The 27,618-nt window shown below is 40.6% G+C and overlaps 1 protein-coding gene across 2 annotated transcripts in view; it reads right to left on the reverse strand.

The window, feature by feature from the left end:
• CCNY (cyclin Y) overlaps positions 1 to 27,618 on the reverse strand; it is a 126,962-nt gene that overhangs the window by 34,301 nt on the left and 65,043 nt on the right. The window contains exons 2-3 of one of the 2 annotated variants that reach the window (XM_035545304.2): positions 15,246 to 15,320; positions 9,386 to 9,420 (exon numbers count right to left, since the gene is read on the reverse strand). In XM_035545304.2, the coding sequence (XP_035401197.1) occupies positions 9,386 to 9,420; positions 15,246 to 15,320 (110 nt within the window). The remainder of the gene's footprint in view (positions 1 to 9,385; positions 9,421 to 15,245; positions 15,321 to 27,618) is intronic. The other variant, XM_035545307.2, reaches the window with a different exon arrangement.

Genomic DNA, 27,618 nt, shown 5'->3' on the forward strand with positions numbered 1-27,618 from the left:
TTAAAGGTTGAGATATAATTTAAGATAAACAGACTTGACCCATTTGAAGCAAGCATGAGTAAAAACAGAAAACAACTCTGTAGCAACACCACTGTCAGATTTCAATTTTCTTATGCAAACAGAACTTGAATATTTGATGCACGTCGATAATTAAAGCCACACAGCTTTTTTCTGAAACTACCACATCACAGAACTCCCCACAGTTGTTAGGCTTAGAACTTTTCACACCTCAGAAAAATATGTGGTGTCTCATGCCTCGCTTTCCATTCGTAATGACTTGGCAGTACGGGGTACCTCTCCCAGCCTGAAAAGTGGTGCCAAGTGTAAGCCTGCTCCCTTGGACATACACACACACTTGGGCCCTGTGAATAACTAACCCATCGACAGAGCAACATTCCCAGCTTCTGCTCTGGGCTTCCAAGCCTCTACTCTTACATAGCCGTATGTTAAGACAGATAACATTTCCTGCCTGTTCCAAATCACTGGAAAACACCCCCAGTTTCGTATTCTAGCTTGACTAAGCTGGAAGAAATCCATGGTCACACAGTCCAGGCAAGTAAGCTTTTCTGAACCTCCATCAAATGCTGCAGGTGAACCTTCTCCATTCTTGCAAAGGAATAATAACGTTACTGAGCATCACCTCAGTATCCAGCACTGTCCTATACAGACACCCCACTTCTGGGTCCATTTCAGTGGAGTTAGTCCTCCCAAATCAAACAGGAGCTTAATGCCTTCACATTTCAAACCCATCATGGCTGGCCACAGAAATCTTCCATTTAGCAAGGTCGGAGAGGATCCAAGAGAAAAAAAATGGAAGAGCTGAGACAGAATATAAAGCCTTTGAAAAAATTAGCCAAACCCTCTAACATTAATCCTTCTCAGGTTCTGTCCTGTCATTAAGGCTGACAAGCGGCAAAAAAAGGACTGGTGTAGCTCCTGTTGTAAGCCTTCATACAGAACCACTACAGTGAGTATGGGACGCATGTGGAGCACTGACAATCTCTGCTGTTACAAGTATTTACAAATTAAAAGCACCCTATTGATAAGAAGTGGGATTCACTTTGTATGTACCGTAACTTGCACTGGTATTATCTTGTACCCAAGCAGAGATTCAGCAGATGTCATGCTTTTTAACTTCAGCAGGACTTCTGACTTCACCTCACATAAAATTCCCAAAAGGTGAAAAAAGGATAGCACGGTAGGCAGAAACTACTTGGAAAACTGTACTCTGCTTACCCAAGGATCATGTTCAGATCGGAAGGCTGAGGGAGAATCCCCAGAGGTCTCGCTTACCCAGCATTAAATATTGAGCAATAACTTTGATAACAGACTCGAAGTATTATTTCCTGAATTTACAGATGGCATTAACTTGGAGGACTACATATGTATTAGAAAACAAGGTTATAATCCCGAGCAATCTTGACTAACGTGAGAAGTGGCCTGCACCAAAGTATAGCCCTGCAATCCATTAAGAACAGATGCAAGGCTATACGCTTTAGAGCAGAACCATCTGTCTAAATATAATGTGGCTGTTGAGGCTGTTATATATAAACCGTTGAGGCTTTCATCAGATGAAAAAAGGATGAGCAGATCAAGCGTATCACATGACAACAAATATTCTCTTTTATAGAAAACAAAGGAAAATACCATGCAGGATTTATAAATAGCGCTACCACGTGTGCAACAGGATGGAGCACCCTTTCACTCGGCTCAGATGGAATACTTCATCCAGTTTTGACCACTGTATTCCAAGAAAGATAAGTTTGTTTGATGCTGAAAGATGAATCAACAGGAGGGAACAGCGAGATTAATCAGAGGTTTGAAACACTTGATTTAGAAGAAGAGACAGGAAAACAGAATAGGTTTATTCTAAGAACAAAACAACAATGGCCCTGCATCATACTGAAAGGAGTTACAAAGAAGAGAACATTGTTCTCCGTGCCCATTGATAAAGGCATGAGAAAGAGCAGGCTTATAATCAACTAGGGAAAATTCAGACTGGACAAGAAAGGGTAAGAGACATAATGGAACAAAAAAATAAAAAATAAATCCTTTTTGACTGGCAAGTATAGCTAAGTTCTAGCTTGAGCAACTTGAGCAGTGTCAGAATCTCCATCACTGACAGTTGTAAAGAAGAGGTAAAACAAACATACGGCAGGAGTCGCTCAGCTGCAAGATTCTGCTCTGAGGCAAGAAATCAGACTGAACAATCTCTTGAGATGAATTCGGGACCAATTTTCTATCATTTTGTGATCTCTTTTGGAAGTGAGGGTTTGCAGGTCTTTACTCCAGGAGCAGTTGCTTTTCTCATTTCAACCAAAGATCATTAAGAAATGCTGACAATACAGGTTACAATGATAACATAATAGCTTTTATATTGTGAAGTTTCTTTCTTTACAGAAAAAGATCTATAATGGAAAAAACTCCTGTTTAACTTGCTAGGTTTTTACACGTGTTACAGAACAAGCTCTAGGAGATCAAGATCCAAGGTACTTCCACTTGCAGCAGGTGTTTCCAGCTCTTAAAAACAGCAGTTTGGCCCTCGTGCACAGCTAGTACTAAGGAAACATCACTGCTTTATTTCTTTTCCCAGCATCATCCTAGAACTTTCCAACTTTGCAAGTCATGTTTTTGATTTTGTTTGTTTGAACAATGTGCTTTACTTGAATCTTACATAAACTGCATCTTATCAGTAATGCAATGGCTTAGTTTGCCTGATTTTTGACTTTTCTTAGCAAAAAGGCAGAGAAAACGAGTCAAAACCATACAAGCTCTGCTGAACTGTTTCTATGTTCCTGCTACGACGGAAATCACAAGACATTCCTAACTAATTCAGGTTGACTATACACTAAATGATGACTGTCTCTCAGGCTTCATTTTCAAATCATTCAGAGATTAAACTTGAATTTGCAGGGACAGGGGAAGCGTTACTGTTTTGGTAACAGACATTTCAGGGTGTCCTTGGGCAGAAATATATAACAGAGAGGTGCCCACTGGCCAAAACGCATACACAGAGTTGACCAGAATTGATAGAGGCCAGCTCGGTGCTGGATGCGCTTTAGCAGCCCTCGTGCGGCGCTCCGCCCTGACGCTCAGCAGGATTTGCTCACTGGGGCACAGCACTCCCCTAATGAAGCCATCCAGCTTTTATACCAGAGCTGGCCTTGAGCCAGTCGGCTTCCCGTTTGGCAGAGGAGTTTGTCTCTTCCAGTGCTCTTTTCCACTTGTCCATCAAAAGATAATTTGCGGCTTCTGTCTTAAATAATAATGGTGCTGTCTCTTCGTCCATCACACCAGGTGTAAGTTACTGCATGATTTTAGAAGGTACTATTAAGCAATATCTCACCCATGGAAAAATTGCAGCTGGCTTGCACCCGTCTGTGGAGTTATGTCCATTAGCTTCAATGCAACAGAGACTGGCCAAAATGCTACTAGGCAAAACTGGCATGTAAAAGTGCACGTGAAGCCAAATTACAGCAGTAAGCAGGGCTGCTTCTAACTTGGAAAAGGGAGGTTCCTAACTTGGGATCTTTTATTGCTTCAGGACATGATTTAGTACTGACAAGATTATTCACAGAAGCAACATGATCTTACAGGTCAACAAAGTGCTTTCCAAAAATCAAGCAAGTCCTACAAGACAGTTCTCTGCACTGCTCTGCAAAATTCTGCATTTATTTTCATCTTGCATAACTGTACACTACAGCACAATTATCTATATCTAGTGGCTAGAGAGGGCTATATTCACCTGAACAAAAGCTACAGGAAACTGCACCATCATATGCTTACGCTTCTCTGTCAACATCTACAATTATAATAAAAAAGACCAGTTCAACCACTCTGAAGCAATACCTGTTGTATCTTACCAGTCTGTGACACGATTCAGCCTTGTTCTCAGTTGATCAGTCTCACCAATGTTTTGATAACATTCAGAACTGATGCCTTAGACTAGATCTGTACTTGCAGCTTTTTTGAGCTCTCAGAGCTTGTCCTTCCTCACGTCAACTACAGAAAACTGTGTTAGGGTACCACCGAGCTCCAAGAGGGCTCACCAACCATTGGCAAACCCTTCTGTAGCACACACAGACCCCACTAAACCACTGATAAAGCACCTTGCTTTACAAACCTGAAGAGATTAAATACTTCTTGGAACACTAAAAGCGGCTCGAAGGCTTATATTTACATAGCATGTAATTGCCAGTGTTGTGCAATTTGACCAGAGAGACTTTACCAGGCTCCCAGCACAGCAACTATTACACAGTAATCTTGCAAAAGAATTCTCCCGTCTACTTTCATTCCACCTTAAAAGTTATCTTTGCTTCTACCCCTACAAAAGTTTGTCACTTCATATAACGTTGCACCAAGGCTGATAGGAGAGATTAAAAAGTCTTCACTTTAGAGGACAGGAAAAGAATGAAGGGGATGAAAAATGTTAGGAAAGGCATGTAAGTTCAGCTAAGGCATCAAAGAGAACCTGTTGATTCTGACTTCTACTAGGAAGCCTGAAAAAGCATCTTAAACAGCATTTGTTAGGAATGGCATTGGTATAGGGAACCTGCCAGATGGGCCAGATGGACTATAAAGGCCCCTCCAGACCTGTATTTTTTATGAACTTGCAGTGGAGAGGAGCAAAAACCAGATTAAGCAATCTCTAGGAGAGCTACAAGAGCACCCAAGAAGCCTTTAATCTATCTTCTAGTTTATCTTGTTCTTCTCTTTGAGTAAGGAATGTTAATTAAAATACCTTAAAGAATTTGGACAGCAATTATAAACTCTTACAATAGGCAGCCTGAGGCAGTCCACCTAACAAAAACATCTCATGTTTTATATTTCGCTTTGCATTTTTCATGGATTCAAGTACTTTTCATGCTATGTTCCCCCACTTCAACATGTACCATATTTACTCTCATAATCACTAGCTGGAAGTATTTGATTACCAGTCATATGCCTAGCAGTTTCACAATAGGGAAGCAGAACAGCCTCTTTATCCACTCTGACAGGAAAATTTGGGGGCTACCCAGGAGCAAATACCATACGTCACTTCAAGCATGCTAAAACGCTCACAGAAATTGCTTGTGCCACACAACACACACAAAAGGGCCCCTCCGTTCTCTGCAAGTCCCCATCAGCAGGGCTGCTAGTGGGAAGAAGCCTCCCCTGATGTGAATCACAAGAGGATCGCTTACAGGGCCTGGGTTTCTGGCATTAACGATGCCCAGAAACTTTTCCCCAGGCTGCTGAAAAAAGCTTTGGTCTACATACAGATGTTCATTTCTCTTCTTGGAATGGTAAAATGGTATTCGTCTGCTGGAATCTGACTGCCCAGTTCCCAGGTCTGCAGATAGTGAAAGCCACTTCCAGATCTCTAAACAAGATGCTGCTGAAAGGAAGCTGTTGTACAAGGCTGAAGAAGAGTCTTCAGAATCCAAAAAAATAGCGCTCAAGAGAAATATTTCCCTTTTCCCAGAAATAGTCTAATCTGCAAAAAATATCCCTTATTTTTACTAGATATTACTGTTCATAAACATGGAATAGGCTTTAAAAGCCTCTGTTGTCAAGGAGAAGAAAATTCTTTGGGAAAAAAAGATTTTCATCCTGTCTGAAGGGGCAAATTTGTAGCAGAAACTTGACAAAGAACAACGTTCCCTTCCCCTGCCCTGCTCCTTTCTCCTGGAGGAAAAAATAACGATAATAATAATAATAAAAATCCATCCAGAACAAAAAACTAGCTACTTCAGGTAATAATAAGAATCCACTCTTTCTCCACCCTCCCCCTGAAAACATAGAACGTATCTTCCTGTTTGCTTTCCCTGTACAGGCAGAGGCACTGATGCAATCTCTCGTCACTGAAGAAGGAAACGTCTCTATCTCAGTCTGCATCTTTATCCCCCTCAGCAGCTTGACTAAGCAGATTAAAAGAAAAGACAAGCACACACTGAAGAAGCATTAAAGGCATAACAAAAAACTACTGCCAGCTCAGTGAGAAAGGAAAGCAATCGGCTGCAACTGCTCAGAAATTAAAATAGGCAGGAAGAAAGCGAGCACACCAGACACCCTGTAGGTAGGCGACTCCCTCGCTTAGCCACACACTTCCAGCCCCCTACGAAGATGAGCGCTGCAGCTGTGCAAAGGTTTCAACGCCACCCTAAGGCTGTCACCTCCCTGGGTTCTGTGGGACTAGCGAGAGCTGACAGCTTCTCCACGGCACCCTGTCATCCCTGCTTTCACCCCTTGCCCCTTGCCTTCCCCACCCAAAAAAGAACGGCCGCTGGCTTCTTCCATCACACCTACTGACAAGGTGAGTCTGAAGCTTGGCAACTGCCAGCCCCTGACAAAGCACAATAAATCAAAGCAGGAGCCCCCTCTTTGGATTTGGGGATAACAGGAATTCATCCAGCCAATGAAAATATTCTACAGACAAAAGCAAGCAAGAAAGGAAAAGAACAATGGCTTGAGATCATACTGAGAAAGCGCATTTTTAAATGAAAACCATAACAGGAAAATAAGAGCAAAATAAACTATTTGACAGACATTCCTCTAAGCTTCCAGAAAATTACTCCAGAAACTGCCACAAATTGTTACATATGATCAGAGAGACAACTTTAATTTATTTCCCATTTTTCCTGGGTAACAAATTAAAACTGTATTTGTGTAAGTTACTATTCTCATCTGTTACTACACAGGCCTAGACAAGCAGTTAAAAAAAAAGAAAAAGCACAACATTTCTTCATACTTCTCTTGCTAACCACATTGATTAGCTGGGAGATGTTCAACTCTTCCTGCAAAATAAGTAATATTTCACAAAAAGATAAAAAAAAAAATAGAAGTATTATAAAAACATTCCTGGTTATTTGATACAATAGGAGAATAAGTATATGCAGACTTACAAAAGAAAAAAAAAGATGACGTTATGGAAAAACAGAAAAGTGAAGAGTGCTGCATGATGGTGAGGAGTTCTCGTAAAAGAAAGAGAAAACAACACTCCAAAATTTATGTCTCTGGCTTGATTCCTTCAGAGCAGATGTGGGGACTGAGCACCAACAAGGAAACAGATGAGTAGCAATAGCTCCTGTTAGAAATGCACCTAACACACAATGAAAAACGGTGAAAAAGAAATGATCAACCAATAGAGTATACTGTAAATTCACTTATCACATAAATACTACCCAAGATTTATCACATACAACTGTTAAATCTAACTATTCCCTCGCATTTCTTCAAACAAGGCAGCCTAGGGAAATTACAACAGCTCCCTGCAGTCTACACAAACCACTTCTGCTAAGACTTCATGTAGAGAAGGCCACAGCAACCACTTCAAAAATGATCACCAGCTTCTGCATCAACTGTAGCAGACCCAGTTCTTAGGAGGTGCTGAATGAACACTCACAGGTGTGCTCAAGTCAACCACATCTCAAAACATCTCACTAACTTGTATATCACAGGCCGCAGTTGAAAATATTGAGATTATCTTTGAATTTTGACTAAAAACTTAATTAACTTGTAAGGACACATACCTCAAACTATAGTAAGGACTTGAGCGTCGTAAGGTTGCTTTTATTTTTTTATTTTATTTTATTTTATTTTAAGATTTGTAATTCCAAAGAGATACTTTCTAAGTACAAAGAAATCGGATTTTAGATGTAAACCAGACTGAGGAAAGTTTACATCTCTGCATCCTTAGCTAACACTCTAAATGATACTTGAAAAAAGGAAAAGAGGAAAGGGTGTATTGCTTACGGTATCAACTGCACAAGCTGCTACATCCAGCCCCAAGAGCACAACTCCTCAGTGATATGATCACCCTTCTCCTTTCTGCAACAAGTCCAGTGCTGCCTAAAAATGTTTTATACCAGGGATTGCAGTAATGTGCTTACAGGAGAATTTGTAACAGCCATTTCTGTTCGATCTGCATAGGAATCCATTCCCAGTCTGCCTGATGCAAAACACATCTTTCACGTGGCATGAAAAGATTCTGGGACACGTGAGAATTTCACCCATGTGGCGAGGTGGCCTGACACAGAAACTCTGTCGATACCTTGATTTGCAGTGCCTGTGTATTCCTGTTTTGGCTTTGAACTCTTCAAGCTCACATTATGAATTTTACAGGGACCCAGATACTTCACAATTTTATAACAATGCAACGGCAATGCAAATTACCCTCACATGCACTGCAAACAATCAGAATGTTTTACAGAGGAATAGAGGCTGGGAAGCACAGAGAACATCTGCTGACCTGGTGCAGCCAGCCCTACCAATTGAATAAACCTCGTGGTATTTCATGACTTTCTCAAAATCTTAACTCTTGGGAAACTGTGAATATCTCAGCTTGCTTTTGAAGTGTCAGAAACCAGTTCTGCTAAGAACTGAAGCAGTCCTGCTTTTTCACCCTACTCAGCTGCTCGTTCCTGCCTCTGTGCCACCCTCCCTTTGTGCAGGTGCAAGCACTGAAGTAAATCACATTTAGGAACAAAATCCGTTTTCGCTTTTAGCTGTGCTGAATCTACCTGCACGCATGCCCTAATCCAGTTTAGTCATAGCTGCACAGACATCAGCACCAGCACAAAGGGAGGGAGAGTACAGGCTATAAACCAAATCTGCTGCTTTCAGCAGCTTTGCCAGCTTAAAAATGATTCATGAAATGGACTGCATTTCCAGATAGAGAGAAGTTTGAGAACTCTTCCCCATTTCACCCTAAAGGCAAACACCATTTGAGAAACAATTAGCTCTCTCCCTCCCCAATTTTACCGGGGCATGAGTCCAGAACAAGGCTTAATTTTCGGGGACCCACGCTGGTTCCAGGTGCTTCGGTAGTACAAGCAGTGGCAGAGAGCCTGATCCTGCACCCAAAGCAGGCTACAGGAGACTTGCTCTCAGCTTCCCTGGGAATTCAATTCTAACAGAAGAGAACTGAACTGAGAAATGCCCAGGGTACAGAAGAGTATCAAAACCCCATCCTCGTCCTCACCACGCACCACATGACAAATACACATTTACATTGCATCAACTCTGGTCAGGCATTTCAAGACTTCTGTGTAAAGATGAAACGCTACAGACTTTCTGCCAACAGCAAATGTACATACAAATGCAATTTAAAGTTTTGATTATTTTTTGGTAGTAATTTTCATAGCCATACTGATGTTTGCTGCTCTTCATCCCAGGTAGCAGTTAACCTACAGACACTGGCTGTAAGAATGGCACTGTCCTCAAACCAACAGACCCATTCTGCTAGCTCGGTAGGTGACACCTATACTTCTGGATCCTGATGCAGAACAGACATTTGAAGCACCAGCGCCCTCTCACCAATATGGAAATAACGTGTGAAAACTCTTATTTACTGTATAATATAGACAACAAGGAGAAAGCTGCATAGCGAGGCATTTTCACTTACGTGGTTTATATAGAGACTCTTGCGTTTTTCTCTCACTGCAAAAAACACAAAATATGATAGAAATATTACATGACTATTTTTCCTGATTAATCTTCTTATAAACCATTCATAATATAAAGAACAGGAGGCTATCTACGTGTAACATTGTTATTGCTTTTGCACTAACCAAGTACACACACATCAAATTGAGAAAAACATGTATCTGTATGTTCAAAGGCATTTACGCTCACTAGTATGGTGATGGATTAAAATTCTCATCCTTTTGGGTACTTCACTAGGCGTTGGTCCGCGTGGGGAAGTTAATATGCAGTAAGCTACAGTCCAGGTTAGCAACAGATCCTTCACCACCCTTCACCAGAGATCTGCGTGGGCATCACCGGTGCCTTTGTGCGAGGCACCTTGCTGCAAAGTGGCCTACACTACCTTGCAGCTATGAAAGCACCTAAACAGCTACACCATGAAGTTAGCAAATTCTCATTGTAGCTTACTGTGCACTAACTCCCACTGAAGAGCCTTGAAACCAGATGCATTACACCACTGGCTTCTGTAATGGTAAGGTGCAAGCCTGAAACTATTACTCATGTCGATATAACAATGTAAGCGTATTACATTGGTGGGTAAGAACTAGTCACCACAAGCAAGGGTTGCAAGTGAAAGCCACAGTTATTAGCCAAAATATTCACAAAGTAAACAGCAGCAACAAGGGAGACAGATGTATAGAGTCTTAATTGTCAGGCAAACACTTATCACAGCTGATTAAATATACTCTATTTAATTTTTTTTTAAGCACTTTCCAAATTAGCTCACCCCATAGAGAGCCCATAGAGCTCTGTTCCAGTGAAAATACCACAGCATTTAGGATACAAGTCTGGAGGCAACTAATACGTAAATCAAACTGCAGGATTAAAGTAATAATGGTTTCATGCTGTAGATGATTAAATGCACTTGGGTGCACTATGAGTTGAAAGCTATGCAACCCAATGCACTTAGCAAAATAAGAGCAATGTCGCAACGACAGGCTAGCCTGTCCATTCCCTGTTGGATGAGAAGCCATTACTCGTGATTTTTTAGAAGCAAGCAATCTCACATAAACAAGGTTGTATGTGTGGACACTGTGAAATAATTGTGTTTAATGCAGACATAAAATGAAAAGAAAATAAGAAAAAACTTTTAAAAATCCTTACATAATTTTCCTCCCAGGGAGCAGAAAGGAGAATCACACATGACAAGATGTTAGCCATGTCACTTAGTACATGCTCAGATCCACAATTACGGACATCGTATAAGAAACGGAATTAAACAGGAGGAGCACGAAAATTCAGATTGTCTAGCAAATAGTTAAACTGCTTGAAATCCTGCTAAAACACTGCACTACCCTTAAGTTCCATACACTGCATTTATAACCAGCAAGGGACATAAGTAACCTCCAGGGAAACAACAAAATGATGATAGGTACTCACTTCTAAGAATAGAGCAAATGTTTGTCTAGTATTGCATATTGCAATATACAGGCAGTAAACATCTCTGATAAACTGCATGTAGACCTCATAGAGTACATAGGTGAAAATTAACAGCTATTAAATACTTAACTGTGTTCAAAATTTCACAGTTAACAGACAACAATCATAATTTTAGCATACACAGAATTATTATGGACAAAATTCTATAAACACAGCCTGCATATGAACTCCAAATCCCAACTTTTAATCACCTTTTTTCCCCTACCTTAGTCTTTATCTTCCACATTTTTTTCTTGTACCCATTATATTATTCGATTCCCTATAAAAGTGCAATTATCTATTTACCAAAGCGAGAATATCTCTAACAGCTCATTGCCATTGCTATTTCCTGTCTCCAGAAGAATGTATCACTGTATTTATACAGACCCCTCACTTCTCCCTGTTCAAACACTGCTTGTGCTGCACATTCTTCCAAGCACCACCTTGACCTTCTTTCCCTTATTCTTCCCAGAAAACAGAAATTCAGTTAGCCTGGATTGTTCAGTGAGGGACTACAAGAAGGCAGCTGTGCTTTCGTGCTTCTGGACCATTCTGCCATGGCGTAGGGCTCAACTCTTTCCAGAACATATGCTGATGGGAAATAGGGCAGAGCAGAAAGCCGTTTTGTCACAACTGCTCTCTTTTGTGATCACAACCCTCCCTTTAGAAAAAGGACAGACAGCTGTTGCAAAAAGGCAGGAAGACACTTCTGCCAGGCTTGCACTAGAACTGTTGTTGTAAAAAGGTAATTCTCCGTTACTTGGCTTTGGTGCATTTAGAGATGCTTTCTACTGCTCACGTGGTCTTCAGCAGACCAGACTGTAGCTTTATAATTAACCATAATTTCGCAGCATAAACTCCTAACTACGACTCCAGGCTTTTGACTTTCAGTGATGGGGTTTGGATGAAATGATGCTGAACAGATTTAGAGTCACAGTTTAAACAATTTCATGAAAAAAATTTGTATTTTCTTTCTAATATTTTAAAATTTGAAAGTCGGAATGAAATTCTTCAAGTGGAGACTGAGATACTGCCAAATTTTCTTATTTTCCTTCATTTCTCATTTCTACAGGCATTTTCTCATTTCTACAGGCATTTTCTTTTGTTATTATTGAACTTTTGCTATCATAGGAAAACATATGCTGAAATAAAAGGGAGTGAGGAAACATACACACACACACACATATATATGTACGTGTGAGGATGCACATATGCATTTTTCATTGAGATGTAGTAGAAGTCTCATTTGTGCAATTTCTATAGACAACCTCAACGCTACCCACACCAGCACAGAAGACTAAATCCTCGAGGATAACATCAATGAAGATGTCTCACATTTTGTTTGCAGATCATTTTATTTTGTCTTGTCTGAGAAACAGGAGACTCATCCTGCTTAACAATAAAAATAAAATGCAGCCTAGTTCACTCCTATCTACTGTATAAATATAATTTCAGAATGTTATTTGTCTAAAGCCAATTGTTACACTGATATTGCAAAATTTAGCCAATAAATTCAATGTGTAAGGCCTAATATAAGTTAGGAAAACAGGACAGCCATAACCCACTTATAGGAAAGACCATTACCAGCACCCTGAAAGAGCAAACACTGTCCTCTTGCTATTACAAGGAAAGGAAGTGACATTATTGGAATGCTAAGGTTTGGAAACCCTGGCTTAACCACAACCACGCACTGAACAGTGCATGGCTTTTCAGTCACCTAGCTCATCTTGTTTGCAGGCCAAATTCACCAAACAAACAAGAACTTGCATAAAGTACTCACACAAGTTAAAGAAATAAAAGGTGATTCTCTACTATCTCCCTAAACAGGGAGAATCACTCATGTAAGATTTAGCACCTAGTAAATTCCTACAAAGAGCTGGAAGCATTTTAAAAGCTATTCTAGTTAGGTATCAAATTAATATTTATTGTGTCTTCAACTCCTCTTCAGAGTCACTGAACTCTCAGGTAATTAAGGGTGCAGGCAGAGTAGTGACTGTGAGGGACAGGACAGGTCCAGACCCTTAGCATGGCATCTAAGCTGCACAGAACAACGGGAAATTCAGACCATGCAACATCCAGAGATGCCACGTCCTGTTTCACTGTATTTGGGGTAGTGAACTTGTTGCTCTTCACTCACATATTGCTCACAAGCAGCTCAAAGCTCAGCTCCTGTACCAGGGCAGTACAACAAGCTTACCAGTGAGGCTGTAAGCATACAAGGTTACTAGAAAGCCAAATGTGGGTTACCAGAAAGCCAAATGTGAAGCTGCCTGACAGTAACCTTGCCACATCACTCTTGCCTGTAGTTATGGACTGGCCCTTTCCCACTATACAAATACGTAATGGACACTCGAGAGCCACTGCTGGATCCTGGATGAAACCCAGAGTCTTGATATTCCTCAGCTCTCCGATATGTATCTTAAACATCTGCACTTCTTGTCTATAAATATATTTTCATTTACTGTCTACTGTCAGGACAGCCCAACACTATATATGTAATGGAGAGAAGTAGTTACATGTCCAGGTTAGGTGTTTCCAGCATTGCCAGGTCAGCTCTCCCCTTCCACACTAACTTCAGGCACCTTGGGGATCCCCTAGGCTCTACAGCAGGCTGCCAAAATACAAACCTACACACTCAGGGGTGTTAGGCAACATCTATGAACAGTATGGTAACTCCTATCAGCTCACTTATTTCCATGACAGGCCCAGAGTACAGCCAAGCAAAATGCCAAAACGCTTATGATAGTGAGTTGTCCCACCAGAATGGGATGATTTTTGGCAATAGATCAGTAGTTAACTGTTTGCAGAATATTTATTTTGTACAAGCCCTTGCATTTTTACCACCTTGATCAAGGATAGTTGAACAGATCTTATACCCTTGTTGAAAAAGTTTCTGCATTTTTTCAATAAATTCATTATTCTCACTCAAAACCACGTAAGATATTCATATTACTTAAGCTAGAACAAGGTTTCATAGACCAACCCTAGCACGGGTGTAAACTGTCATACTAAAGAAATTCTTACAGCTAACTCCATCTTGCAGTAAATTAATCGCTATTACTACAAGTCAGAATAATCACCAGGTATGGTCATAATTTAAGCTGGTGGACCTGGAATTGTTTTTTCATTTTTCTTTTCCAACAAACTGCAATGAGAAACATGTAGCATCCATATGGGATTATACAATCTCAAAACACTATAAAATAGACATCGATCTTGACAACACAGTATACTATGGAAATATTATCATACTCATTTCACAGACTACCAAAGCAGACCAAGATGGTAAATCACATCCAAAACTACATAATAAGGCATTGACAGAACTAGGGCTGAATTCAGGACAATCTGAAGGGCAAAAGATATACTCACATAATCAACTCTTCAATCAGGGCCTAAATGTATCCTCTTTGTACTAGTCAAGCTCAAAAATTAGCAAGAAACATAGAGTATGTGAAAACTACATTTTCTTTTTAAAGTGATGTCCTTGACACTGCAATTTACTATGTAAATCAGAAATGGCATTTATAGGCAACAGAAAGAAGGACAAAGAATTCATACAGTCAGAATTACAATGTAGAAATTGCTTTGAAAGTCTTGGTAGAAAATAATGTGTTTTGCATCAATTATTCTCGTCTACTTCTAAAACAACATGTCATACATGTCCAACAGGGAATGAAAGAGCCAGAGTAAATGGCTTCTATTCTACTAAGTCTATCAAGAGGCCTGCTTAACAGATGTAATTCCAGAGAGATTATTCTGTCTATGAATAAAAAATAATAAAAAAAATACTCCAGACAAATATATGATTACATCAAATCCATAATGAGAGAAAAAGACAGAACATTTGGGTGGGAAGAGGGTTGTTTTGTTATTAAAATTTAGTACTGAACTCATTTACAGTATCAGCTATATCAGAGGAAACTTTGGACTGTCTTCTAAGCTAATGTAAACTGTCATTTTTCAGGAAAATACTTCTAAATCTTATTTCCAAGAAGCTTGGCCTGTTGTTCAGCGTGTTAGAAGAAAAGAAAAGAAAACAAACAAACAAAAAAAAACAAACAGTTGCACAGATACTTTTTTTTAAATATATTAAGCCTTACCTATATTTGTAGTTTTGATACAATTACTATTGGGATCTTATAATTTCAGCATGACAGGACTCAAATCTGTATCTTCTACTGCTGAGTATGACAAAATAATTAACTAAAGGTTTGGCTTCTTTCAACTCTAATCTGATGCCTATAAAAGCCTCTTTTTGGGGGAGGGAAATTATATATTAAGTAGCTATCACATGCATTCTATCAAAGACTTCACAGATAACTGCAGTAGTGAATACTGTAATAAATTCAGTAACCTACCATCTGTTTGAGATTTACTGAGAAATATCGTACTGGCCCGTGGATGATCTGATGGGTTGAATTCCATGTTCAAATCTGGAAAGAAACAAATAAAAAAAATAGCACATTAAAACATTTATGATTATCCAGCAGTATGCTCAGAATTTCTTATTTTTAAGAAGACCAATTTACATTATTGCAAAACAACATCAATCTTGAAGTCCTTTTTTTTTTTTATTACCCTTCACACAAGTAGCTCTTTTTGTATGCAAATGCTTTGCATTAACACAGCTTTGGGATTAGACTTGGGTTCTAAGGGCTGCTTTGCTTTTGGATGAAAACAGATAAAGCAACTTGAGAAGCCTGTACACAAGAAGTTGCGAATTATCCATTTTCCATTAGTTTCTTCTTCCATACCCCGAAGCCACTGCTAAGCGCAGGAATACAGCTTGTTATATGTAATTACAGAAGCATGAAGTATTATAAAACAAATATGCAGCCCTCTGTAGATAGATGGGTTTCCATGATTAGATGTGATTACATTAGTAGATATTGAAGCTAAATGTAAACTAGTTAAGTCTAGCCCAGACTGTTTTAAATGGCCAAGATTACTAAAGCTTAGAACTTTTGTGACACTTCACAGGTGAACATACTTCTTGCTGTAACTTCTAAAAAAAGTCCTCAAAACAGGTTGAAGATATGAGTCTATCACAGCATATATGAACTTCGAGAAATGTTATTTTCCCTAGTAAGATTAAAATGCCTTGAATTCACTTGTTCCAAAACTCCACTCTGCTACCAATTCTTCAAAACCCTTGAATGCTTGCATCCACTTGAAAGCATGGTGCTAAAAAATAGCACACAGCTTTTTTATCTTTTTTCTTGCTCTCCCAGTGTAACTGCTTCAACCTTAGTTCTTTTACATTCCCTTGATCTCTAGATATACCTTCTCTCGCATTTGATACAGGGCATTTATGCAAAACTACCTATGGGCATTGATAAGTTTATCTTTGGTGATTCACCCAGGCTTTCTACATTTCTGTCTCCCCTCCATCTCTGTGAAAACTCACAAAAACTGAGAATCAAGCACAGCCTTTATGTTCTCCTGGTTTCCTTTCCATCTCCCTGTATTCTGCAGCCCATGTGATCATAGTCATATCCCAGGTTGGACGGGACCCACAAGGATCATCAAGTCCAACTCCTGGGTCCCCAAAGGACCACCCCAAAACCAGACCCTATGTCTGAGAGCATTGTCCAAATGCTCCTTGAACTCCGGCAGCTCGGTGCCATGACCACTGCCCTGGGGAGCCTGTCCCAGTGCCAGACCACCCTCTGGGTGCAGAACGTTTCCCTAACACCCAGCCTGACCCTCCCCTGTCCCAGCTCCATGCCGTCCCCTCGGGCCCTGTCGCTGTCCCCAGAGAGCAGAGCTCAGCGCCTGCCCCTCCGCTCCCCTCGTGAGGGAGCTGCAGGCCGTCATGAGGCCTCCCCTCAGCCTGCTCTGCTCTGGGCTGAACAAACCCAGGGACCTCAGCCGCTCCTCATACGCCTTCCCCTCCAGACCCTTCACCATCTTTGTAGCCCTGATGAGCAGCCCGACATGCTGCTGGTACTTGGAGATCACTTGTGGAGTAAATACTGGCCTTCCTGCTTACTAGGAAGAACCTAGAAATCCAAACAAACAACTCTTCAGTTAGAAAGGGGGTTTATTATTATTATCAAAGCCACAAAGAAGAGGGGAAAAAAGAGGTTTCCAAGGAAAGTCATTTTGATTCTCTGAGAAACCACACTTCACAGCCAAGCTTGCAGAAGATTTTAAGTAGGCCATTCTCCTGCTAGAAGTTCTGAATTGGAACGACTGGGAATTGGAAAGAGCATTCTCTTGTTACTTGCTGCAGCTTATCTAGACATGGAGATGAAGAAGAAAAATTACCCAGCGTGACAGATAGCGCTGGTGAAGATTGTTTTTCATTTCAGGATAGTTTTTCCATTAAGCTCAATTCAAGATGCAAATCATTAAGCAAAGAGTAATCAGTATTTTAAAACAGCAAAATACATTGCTTTTTATCATCCTATTAATCTTTCATCAAACAGCACAATACATTACCATTAAAAAGTGCATTTTTTTAAACGATTACAGACAGTTTTTCTATGAAATCTTTTAAAGTACTGCAAGGCAAATTCAGTCAACAAAACAGGACTGGTAAAAATACAGCTGAACTCAACTGTCAAAACACTGCCCCCAAAGAGGCAAACATTCCTCTCCTTCATGCCTAGAAAATTGTCTGCTTGGGGAGTAATAACAGCCTGGTACGGGTTTACAGTCTGCTTGCAGGGCTGAAAAGAAAGAAAACCAATTGCCACATCTTGCAGTCAAGTTGCAACTATTTGAGATTCCTGTGTTATAAAAGACTATTATGCAGAAGCAGTGAAACAATGGAGGACTTAAAATCTTTCTAAAAAAAAGCATAAACTGTTATTCTGGCAGAAGCTGAAAGAAGGCCAGCAAGATCCCACCTCAGCAGCTGCAGAGGCCAGAGCAAGGATTCGGAACCAGCCTGGGAGAGGCAGCTCGCTGCTTCCAGGCAGCACCATGGCTCCATCCCACCCCACCGGCCCCAGACCATCCATCCTGAACCCTTCAGAGTATGTGTCTTCTTTTGTCCAAGACACTTCTTTCATGCCCTCCCCCAAAACAGCAGCCAAACACATCTGCCTGTTTTTCCTTCAAGTGCCCTCACAAAAATTAGAGGAGAATAACCTATCTAGGGTTGGTCACCCAATGCAAGGTGGCCAGAAGAAGAATGAAGAAGGCCAGAAGAAGTGATACTAAGAGAGGCTGTCTCCCTGCTCCCTTTGAGGAATGGCACAGCTCCTGGTGGCTTGAAAAGCCCTGGCTGTGTAGTGTGTGCCTGCAACTCCACCACTCCCTGTTCCTCCCAGGAAGAGCATGAGGCAAATCCGAGCACCCCACAGGCCACCAGCAGGACCATACTTCTCCAAGCCATCACTGCTGCCATATTGGGAGATTAAAGCAGATACAGTTTCACAACATACAAGGAAGACTTCAGTGGCTAGTTGACCTTAGATGTCTTAATTTACTGTACAGCTTGAAAATAAATGCCTCTTTGAATCTGGCAACAAATTCTTACACATCTGTCATTATAAACAGTGCCATAAGAGATCAAATGCTATCAGCATGTGAAGTTACTAACGTGTCACCAAAGGACATTATCCATCCGAAAGTTACCTTCATCCTAGAGTCATACTGCTTTAGTCATCTTAGTAATGCTTTCTAGCATTTGAAAAGCATTCACGAAAAACAGCCACAATATGAATGCTTTACCCATTTTGTAATGGAATAGCTGACGACAGAGAGAGATTTAAACTCACACAAGCAATATTCAACTCTTAGAGAGGCAAGAGAGAGCCAGAATTTCAATCATCAAAATCTGTACAAAGATTTGATCCATTACTAGCAGTCTGCTCTGTGACTCATCACAGCCTTACAAAGGAAGGATTTTAAGTGAATATTTTTTCTAGCAGTTACTCTGCATTCCAAAATGCTTTTAAGAAAAAAAAAAAAGTCACTGTCTCTCCAAATCCAAAATCCTTCACTATAAATTTTATTTCCAGGAAATACTTGTTCATGACTAATGGACATTCTTCTTAATTACAGATTCTTTGGTTTTAGAGTTTCTGCAAGGATTTCATTTATTTTAAAAATGATGGAGCAAGTAACAATTGACACAATGATTTAGAGAGCAACCCAGTATATTAAAAGCATTTAAGATTACAATAATTATCTTCAATAATAAATACAAAGAATATTAAATTATTAGTATTTATTCTTTTAAAATATTTAAGTGTAGATATTAGGCATTAAAGTAGTGAAACATTTATAAAGCCTTTGCCAACGATAATACCTATTTCCATAAGTTGCTTCAGTAAAGCTAATTAAATCTGGGAAGAAAAAAAAAAGAGTAAAAATGCATTTTTTCCCCTTAATGGCATGTTTTTAATAGTGAAGTCACTTAAGATACAGTAACAAGTTAATTGCATGCTGGAACATACCCAAGAACTACACAATCCAGTACCATGCTTTTGTCTACACTGGGCACCTCAAGATTTTGGCATATTTTGTTCCAGTTAAAATAAATGCAAGATGGAAAACCCACAAATAAATCAACCCCTCCTGACCACCACTGAGAGTAAAATTAGCTAGGCTCTACTTTCTTCCAGAACATAAACCCCTATGACAGTATCATTTGCAGTTCAGATCTCATATTTGAGATTCCTAAGAATTTATGATTCTAGAGCAAAAAAACCCTACGTCTTATCCCTCTGTATTGGAGTTAGTCAAGCCTGTAGCCACCTAACAATAATTGAGACCTTAAAATCACACCAAAAATGTTACACAGATAGGAAATATTTTCCTAGATCTCTTCGTAGTTCAAAAATCAGTTGGGATTTTTTTTTCCCAGTTCTACAGGACTAAAATATAGCTCCCATAATGGAAACACCTAAACAGTGTGATGCCCCATGAAAGTTTCAGGTTTTTTTTTTGGCTTCTCAAAATTACAAACCAAAGGTGTGTGTCTATTTATAAATGTACACGTACACATGCATAAATCTATATCTATAATAAAGACAGATATTTATATAGACACATAGTTATCTATAAAGATATATATAGAGAGAGAGATGTATCTCTATGTCACTGTCTTGGGTTTACATGACAAGGTTTTGGTAGCAGGGGGCCTGCAGAGGTGGCCCCTGTGAGCAAAGCCCAGCTGCTGCCCCATGTCAGATCAGAGCCAGCTCCAGAAGGCTCCAAAAGGGACCTGCCACTGGCCAGAGCTGAGCCATGAATGATGCTGTTTGGGACTCTGGGAGAGCAGATTGAAGGAAGGGGAAAAAAAAATACAACACCCTTGCTGCATAACAGCAGCTGGGAGAGTGAGGAGTGAGAACCAGCCCTGCAGCCCCCAAGGTCAGTGCAGCAGGAGGGCAGGAGGTGCTCCAGGCACACAGCACAAGTTCCCCTGCGGCCTGTGGAGAGGCCCCTGGTGGAGCAGGCTGTCCCCCTGCAGCCCATGGGTCCCACACGGAGCAGATCTCCACGCTGCAGCCCATGGAGGAGCCCCCGGTGGAGCAGGTGGATGTGGCCTGGAGGAGGCTGAGGCCCATGGAGAGCCCCCGCAGGAGCAGGCCCCGGGCCAGAGCTGCAGCCCGTGGAGAGGAGCCCACGCAGGAGCAGGGAGGCTGGGGGGAGCTGCCGCCCACCCGTGGGGGACCCGTGCTGGAGCAGTTTGCTCCTGGGGGATGGACCCCGTGGTACAGAGCCGTGTGGGAGCAGTTCTTGAAGAGCTGCTGCCTGTGGGCAGCCCCTGCAGGCTCCGTTCGGGAAGGACGGCATCCCGTGGGAGGGACCCCATGTTGGGGCAGGGGCAGAGAGGGATCGAGAAGGAGCAGCAGAGACAAAGCGTCAGGACTGACCATGGTCCCCCTTCCCCATTCACCTGTGACACTCAGGGGGAAGAGGTAGAAAAGGGTGGGTGGGGGGGAAGGTATTGTTAGTTTGATTTTAGTTTCTCACTGCTCTAGTCTGTTAGTAATAGGTAATAAACTACATTCATCTCTCTATGCCGAGTCTGTTTTACCTGTGATCATAATTGGGGGGGTAATCTCACTGTCCTTATCTCAACCCTTGAGCCCATTTCATCCTATTTTCTCCCCCTTTCCCTTTGAGGAAGGGGAGTGAGAGAGTGGTTGTGGCGGAGTTCAGCTGTATAGCAGGGTAAAACCACCACAATCATCTATTAAAAATGTCATTTTTAAGATCACACTTCATTTTGCTTAGCCAAAGCAAAGTCAGTCTCAGGTATGCTTCAGCTAATAGATCACATGCTGAAAAACAATTTATACGATTTCGGAGTACTTGGGCAAGACCAGAGTTACAAATACATGCAATTAAACTTAAGATTGCATTCTCTTCCTCATTCAGTAGCATGCCAAAATAACAGCTGTCATAACAGGCATTCTGATTTATCACATCAAAATAAATTCACTTTCTCTTCAAGAACAAAAGGTAGATTTTGCCTGTGACTCAGTTCGATACGTAACTGCCCTGAAGTTCAATACACCCACACCAGAAGACCACAATGAGATTCTCCCTGGACTTTGTGAGAAACTTTGTTCCTGAAGCCACGGTAGCTGCATTCAAATATGGCCATAAAAAGAAGCAAGCTGTAAAACAGTTCAGTTTCAAACTTGGACTAAAGCCCAGGCAAGATTTCTAATCTCTACACAAGATCTTTTTAAGATTACTGAGACAAAAAATACTGAATACAGCTTCAGTTTGCAGATTTTAAAAGGATAAGGAAAAAGTTCAGTTGAGTAAAGAACAGAGCTACAGGAATGTCTGGAGGACTGTACAAAATGCCTTAAAATGAGAATCTTAAGAGTTCAAAACGTTTAGCTGATCTAAAAGGAAAGCTAGGAATTGTCTGTAGTTCACACGTCTTCACAGGGGGAGAAGAAAAAGCACTAAAAGTTCTCTCTAATATAGTGCACAACAGAACAAAAGCAGTGGAAAATGAAAGCAGAAAGAAAGATTTTAATTATGATTTTGAAAAAAAAAAAAAAAGATAATTAGGCACTGCATCTCCACATCCAAGAAATGTGAACTCAACATATTTCGATGTTTTCCCTTCCTAAAAGATTACTTCGATCAAACGTCTTCAGGCTCTAGTCTTGCATATATATTTAGGCTTGATTTACGAATAGCTGGATGCAAGTTATGGGCTTATGATTCATACGTGGGTCAGATCAGATGATCCCAGGGGCCTCCAGCTTAAGTTCTATAAAATCTTCAGAAAAAAACGTTATTTAAATTAAGCACAAAATCTCAGCAAGTCTCAGTGTCACATGTATAAACTTTCCAAAAGTGCACCAAACTCTGCTGCAATTCTTACTTCAGAGAGATCTACATTTTAAGATTTGTGGTCAGAATTCATTATAAGCATGATAAAAACAGAAAAGGATAAGATGACATCATTTGTGGCAATAGTTAAAAAAAAAAAAAAACACAACAACTTTTTTTTCCAACTCACAAGTCTATTGAGATAGGTCTGAGAAAGTCCCTATTGAGATAGGGACAAGAACCACAATAGGGTGAAGGACGGGTGCTGTAGCAGCTACATTCTGAGCAACGTGCATCATAGCATCTGCCATGACACAAACAGGAAAAACCAACACCATTGCTTCTTTTGTAATAGTGCTTGGGGGCTGCAGTACAGGGAGCAAGCCTGAAAATGTGTTTATTCTATCAGAAAAGTTTCCTTTCTTTTAAGCAATGAAAGACAGGTAAGTTTGCACTGCCAATGTTCTGATGCTGATTCAAGGATGATCCAAAATCTAAACTGAGTAGAACACTTGTTTTATACTTCAGCAGTCCTGAGATAATCTGGTGGAATTACGCTTCCTCCCCTTTACACTTGGAGACTATAGGCTATCAATGCCACCACAGAAATATCACTAAAATTAAGGAAAAAGATAGTGTCACATATTAATTTCATGACCTGTTCATACTTAAAGAAATCAAGCCATACTTCTTCTTTCCAGAAGATACATTTTTTCATCATTTAAAGGGACTCCACGTAAAGAAACGAGAACACCTGTCAAGGGCATGCCAGAGAGGAGGCCTGCAGCCACACAAACTAATTAACCTTACCATCCTCACTACACCTACGACCTGACATGACAGAGCAACTACCCCGTATGGCCTCGTGGGTGGAAAACAACAAAACCACCACGCAGTTGTTTAGCAAGAAATTCAAAGAATGACAGCAAGGAGCAACGTCTGATTAAGCCTTATGAGTTTCAAGGAGGCACATCAAAGAGGAGCAGAAAACAATTGCCATGGAAACCCTGGGAGAAGGAAGCACAGGTGACCGGAGGGAAGCCGGCACGGCGAGGGCTCGCAGCGGGCCCTGATGTGGAGGCCCTGCCAGAGCTGCACCTTCCTTGCCTAGGCCGCCCTCCTGGTACCAGCAGGACCAGAGACAGCATTTCTCCGGCTGCTCCAGCCTGTATGAATGAACTGATGTAATCTCTGGGAAGAGAAACAGAGACAATATCCCCCAGGCACGGACCAGCAGATCAATGGCCCCAGCACTGAACCTAGAAAATAAATTTCAGCAGTCTGCACTCTATGTCCTTCTGCTTCCCTTTTACTCTGGTGGGTTGCTTCCTTGTAGTAACAGAAATTAGCCATTTAGATGTACAGTAATGAAAAAAAAAAAACATTATTAACATCCCTTAAACATCACAATTGTGACTAAAAAACTGACTCCCTCAGAAGTTGGTAAGAGTTAAATGAGTACCTCACCTGAGAGAACGTCCCACATCTCTCTCTTGTACAATGAAGCAAGAGAACACATTACTTTAATATACAAGAAAGAGAAAAGAAGAAGACTGAAGAAAGCAATCTCTCACCATTATTGTGTATATTCTTACACACTATTGTTATTTTAAAACATCATAATTTAAGCTAAGCATCCAGGACACAATCTTATATTTGGAAAAACATATGACTGAACTAGTACTAAAACTTCCATTTGAGACTTCTGCACATTAATTTGGGGTTGTCTCTCTCAAAAATGGAATGCACCAAGCACAGAGAATAAAATAACTCGGGACACTCTCTGCTCAGAAGTTTTCACAGCTTTCAAGCCAAAATAGGACTAAACTGTATACTCTGATTTCACTGGATAATAACAATAGCCACATCTGCTTTAACACTAAACCTTCGAAGATGTAAAACCCACTACATAGAAGTTTCAGCTCAAGTCATTGAAACATCACAGAATTGCAGCATAAAAGACCACAAGATTTATCAGTAACTTTTTAGAGCACTTTATGTCTAGTGTAAGCAGCCACTAAGCTACTTCAAAAGAAAACGTCTCTCCACTGAAGTATTTTTGTGAGAAAGAATGTTAATGATGACATCCCAGTGCTCTGTCACAGTGAGTATGAGAAGAGAAGAAAATAAAGCTGGAAGGGATAAAGCATGATTCTTCATTACAGTACCCTAAAACAGCTGAGATGTGCAGAACATGGTCTACTCTAAAAGCCAGGTCTTTATGTCACTTGTCTGAAAGGAACTCTAAGGCCTGCAAACAGAAGCAACTTTTCAAGTACCATACCAAACATTTTCCTGTTAAAATCAAGAGTAATGAACATAATTCTCTTACTTTCTGAGGGTACAAGAGAGGGTGGCAATAAGAAATTGTTTAAATTGGTACCTTCCCATTGGTTTCTGTAGTATTAAACAATGTACTTTCCCCCTTATCTTAAAAGATGTAGAAAAGTTAAAGGAAACTGTAGCACATGGGAGAATTGTGATCAAAGGAAGACTTCTATGAGGTTCTTTACAAATCATAAATCTGACTCAAAAACCCTACAATCTGGAATTAATGAATTCAGAAGAAGAAAGGACTGTGCAAGTGCCTTAACGAAGATCTGTGTCCTACAAGGGAGCTATGAAGGACTTGAGGAGAAGGGAGTACAGAAGACACAGTGAGGCCTCTATGGATGAGCATGCCTCCCTTCCTTTCTACTAGCACGCTCATGACACAGTACAGCACAAGTGACACTGATAAATATTCAGCAGAAAACTGTCCTCCCAGAAAGCTTCCCTCCCAAACCCCATGTTTTAAAAGCACTTTTCATTTGAGGGAAAAAAAAAAAAAAAAGAAAAAAGATCAACAGATTTGAGCCCAAGAATCACAACTGGCCCCTTGCTTTGTTTTTATAGAGGACTCCAGTGATATCAAGCAGACATGCCAGAATCCAGACCCACTGACGCTAGAGATATGGGACCACATTCCCTGTGATGCTACTGTTTTTGCATGGTCAAAAATTCATTCTAAAACCCAATTTTCTTTCTCCTGAGAGTATAAACAGACTTTTAGAATGAAAAACATTTTTTTTTGGACAGCAAGCAGAGCCCTTTGAGTCCGACACTCGAAGATCTTGCATTGCTTCTGACTTCCTGGCATCAAGTACAGGGCACATTTCAGTCCAGTGGAGCTGGGGAGGCAGAGGAACACCCAGCATACACCACAGTGGGTCCCTCAAAGGTCTCAGGTCTGCAACCTGCCTCAGTTCATCCCGAGGAACACACTGCTGGGGGAAAAAAGCTGAAGCCAAGCAAAGCTGTTCTAATGCTTCTCACCAAAGGGCAATGAAATGCGCCCAAGACGTTTCCATTCTGCTGTTGGAATATGAAGATGACAAGGCTGGCCAACAAGACCTGTCATCATTTTTTCAGAAGCATGACCTTCACTGAACATTATGTAGTGTGAGCAATGATATGAAGACATTATTCCCACAAAATCTTTTTAAACAAACTTAAGTGATATAGTTCCCTTGAACTAATGCAAAATGGAAGCAGGAACTACAATGCACACCTTAAAAAGAGCATCTTACTTCGCACTTTGGCTCTCTGCTGTGAATCTCCCATCACTGCTCATGCTTTTACTTTTGACCTTCCCGTTTAATTACTAAACACCACTTTTTGGTGCTTGAGAACACAGTATTCAAGCCCTCCCCAAGTTAACAGAGAAGGCTGGTGTCTCTCCATTCTGTGTACATTTTCACATGCACCACTAGAGTTACGTATAGCAACAAAGTGAACAAAACCACAGTCCTATTAACCTTAAATAAAACTTGATGCATTTTTCTAATGCTTCAGTGACACTGAGCACCACAAATGATTTTTCCCTAATATGTTTTTACATCACGTATACTTCACTCTAAAATGAATTTACTCTGCTCTATTAGATCCAAAGGTAGACAGGACAGAATGTAAACTGTTGTTAAATACTTCTTTTTAAAAATAATAACAAAATCTTATTTTCCCTCTCACAAATACATCAGAAAAATTACATTATGGTACACTCTTATTTAATGCAAGATAATCATTTAATATGATACATGAAACATCTTTTACAGATGTAAACGTAGTACCATTACAGACCAAAACAAATGGTAGTAGCTATTGCCATACCAAATTATTTTACTTACCATTTCAAAACATTCATACAGTACTGCCACGCTCTACACGAAAAGAGGCATCAAGCCAACAACGCCACAAGTGAGGATGGCTGTGATTTTAGGCACTCCTGGCACAAATTTAACCCAGATGTTAGCAGCTGGCAGGGAATTATTTGTCACTGAGTCAAAAACACAATACCAGTCAGTGGAAGTGTTGGGTTAACCTACAGTAAAGTGAACCAATTTTGCATGATGACACAGATCAATAGAAAGCACGATCATCGTCATCAACTCACAGGTGAGCTGGTGTTACAAGCCTTAATCTTAGATTGAAGCATCATCTGCAGCTTTGCATCGAGGAGTGTTCATTTCACTGTTCCTCACAACACAGACACTATTGCCACACTAATCGTTAAGAAATTGAATGACCTTAAGGATGTGTTGTATTTCACAAATTGGGCCCGAAGATTTTGAGCTGTAGGTCAGCTATTCATATGGAAAAATGTAACTTCATGATAGTGACTGAAATTCTGCAGAGCCCTTATACCAGCCCATCAGAGCTGGTGGAGTTTATCCCTCCTCATTCCCTTATAGAAATTATTTTAATAAATGACAGCATAAAAAAAGAGTCATCTTTCCAGGATCTCTTCTTTTTCCTTTGGGTTTGTTACTGAGCTGTGATCTAAAGTTGAAGTATTTATCAAACAGCAGACAGGTAATCTGTGAAATACAGACAGAAAGAATCTGTTCAGGTTTCTCAGAAAATTTAGTGCAAGTGTAACATAAAGCACTTGTAGGGGTATTCTGCGATTTCAAGGGCAGCAGCTGCTTTTTTAATATGCAAGAATGTAATTTGCAATCTTTTCTGAGGAACACCACAGGATACTTGGTAAACTGCAATAATAGGCTTTCAATTTTTCCCCTGCAGATTTATATTCACATGGCAACCAAATTACCCTGCTACCAAGATACAGCGTTAACATCAGTACTGCCTGCAGATCACCACCTAAAACTGAAAAAGGAATTGGCATTGAATTAGAAATCTCTCTCATCACTGAAACTCTACATTTGTGCCTGTACCCAAACAGCCATGAACATATACAGCTACAACACGAAGCTATAGTGTCACCCCCAAGCCTAGGAGGCTCAGCCTCCCTCCAGTCCTGTGGCAGAGCACATGTAACACAGCTCGCTCAGCTTCTGATGCAGCTCTGTAATGCTTGCTTGGACTCCAGCCACTACAGCTTGTCAAACCTAAAAATCTCCAGCCTCCACATATTTTGCCTGTCCACAAAAAAAAAACACTTATCAGTTTAACTCACACCCACCTGTC

The sequence above is a fragment of the Cygnus atratus genome, chromosome 2, assembly GCF_013377495.2.
Source record: "Cygnus atratus isolate AKBS03 ecotype Queensland, Australia chromosome 2, CAtr_DNAZoo_HiC_assembly, whole genome shotgun sequence".
Classification (NCBI taxonomy): Eukaryota; Metazoa; Chordata; class Aves; order Anseriformes; family Anatidae; genus Cygnus; species Cygnus atratus.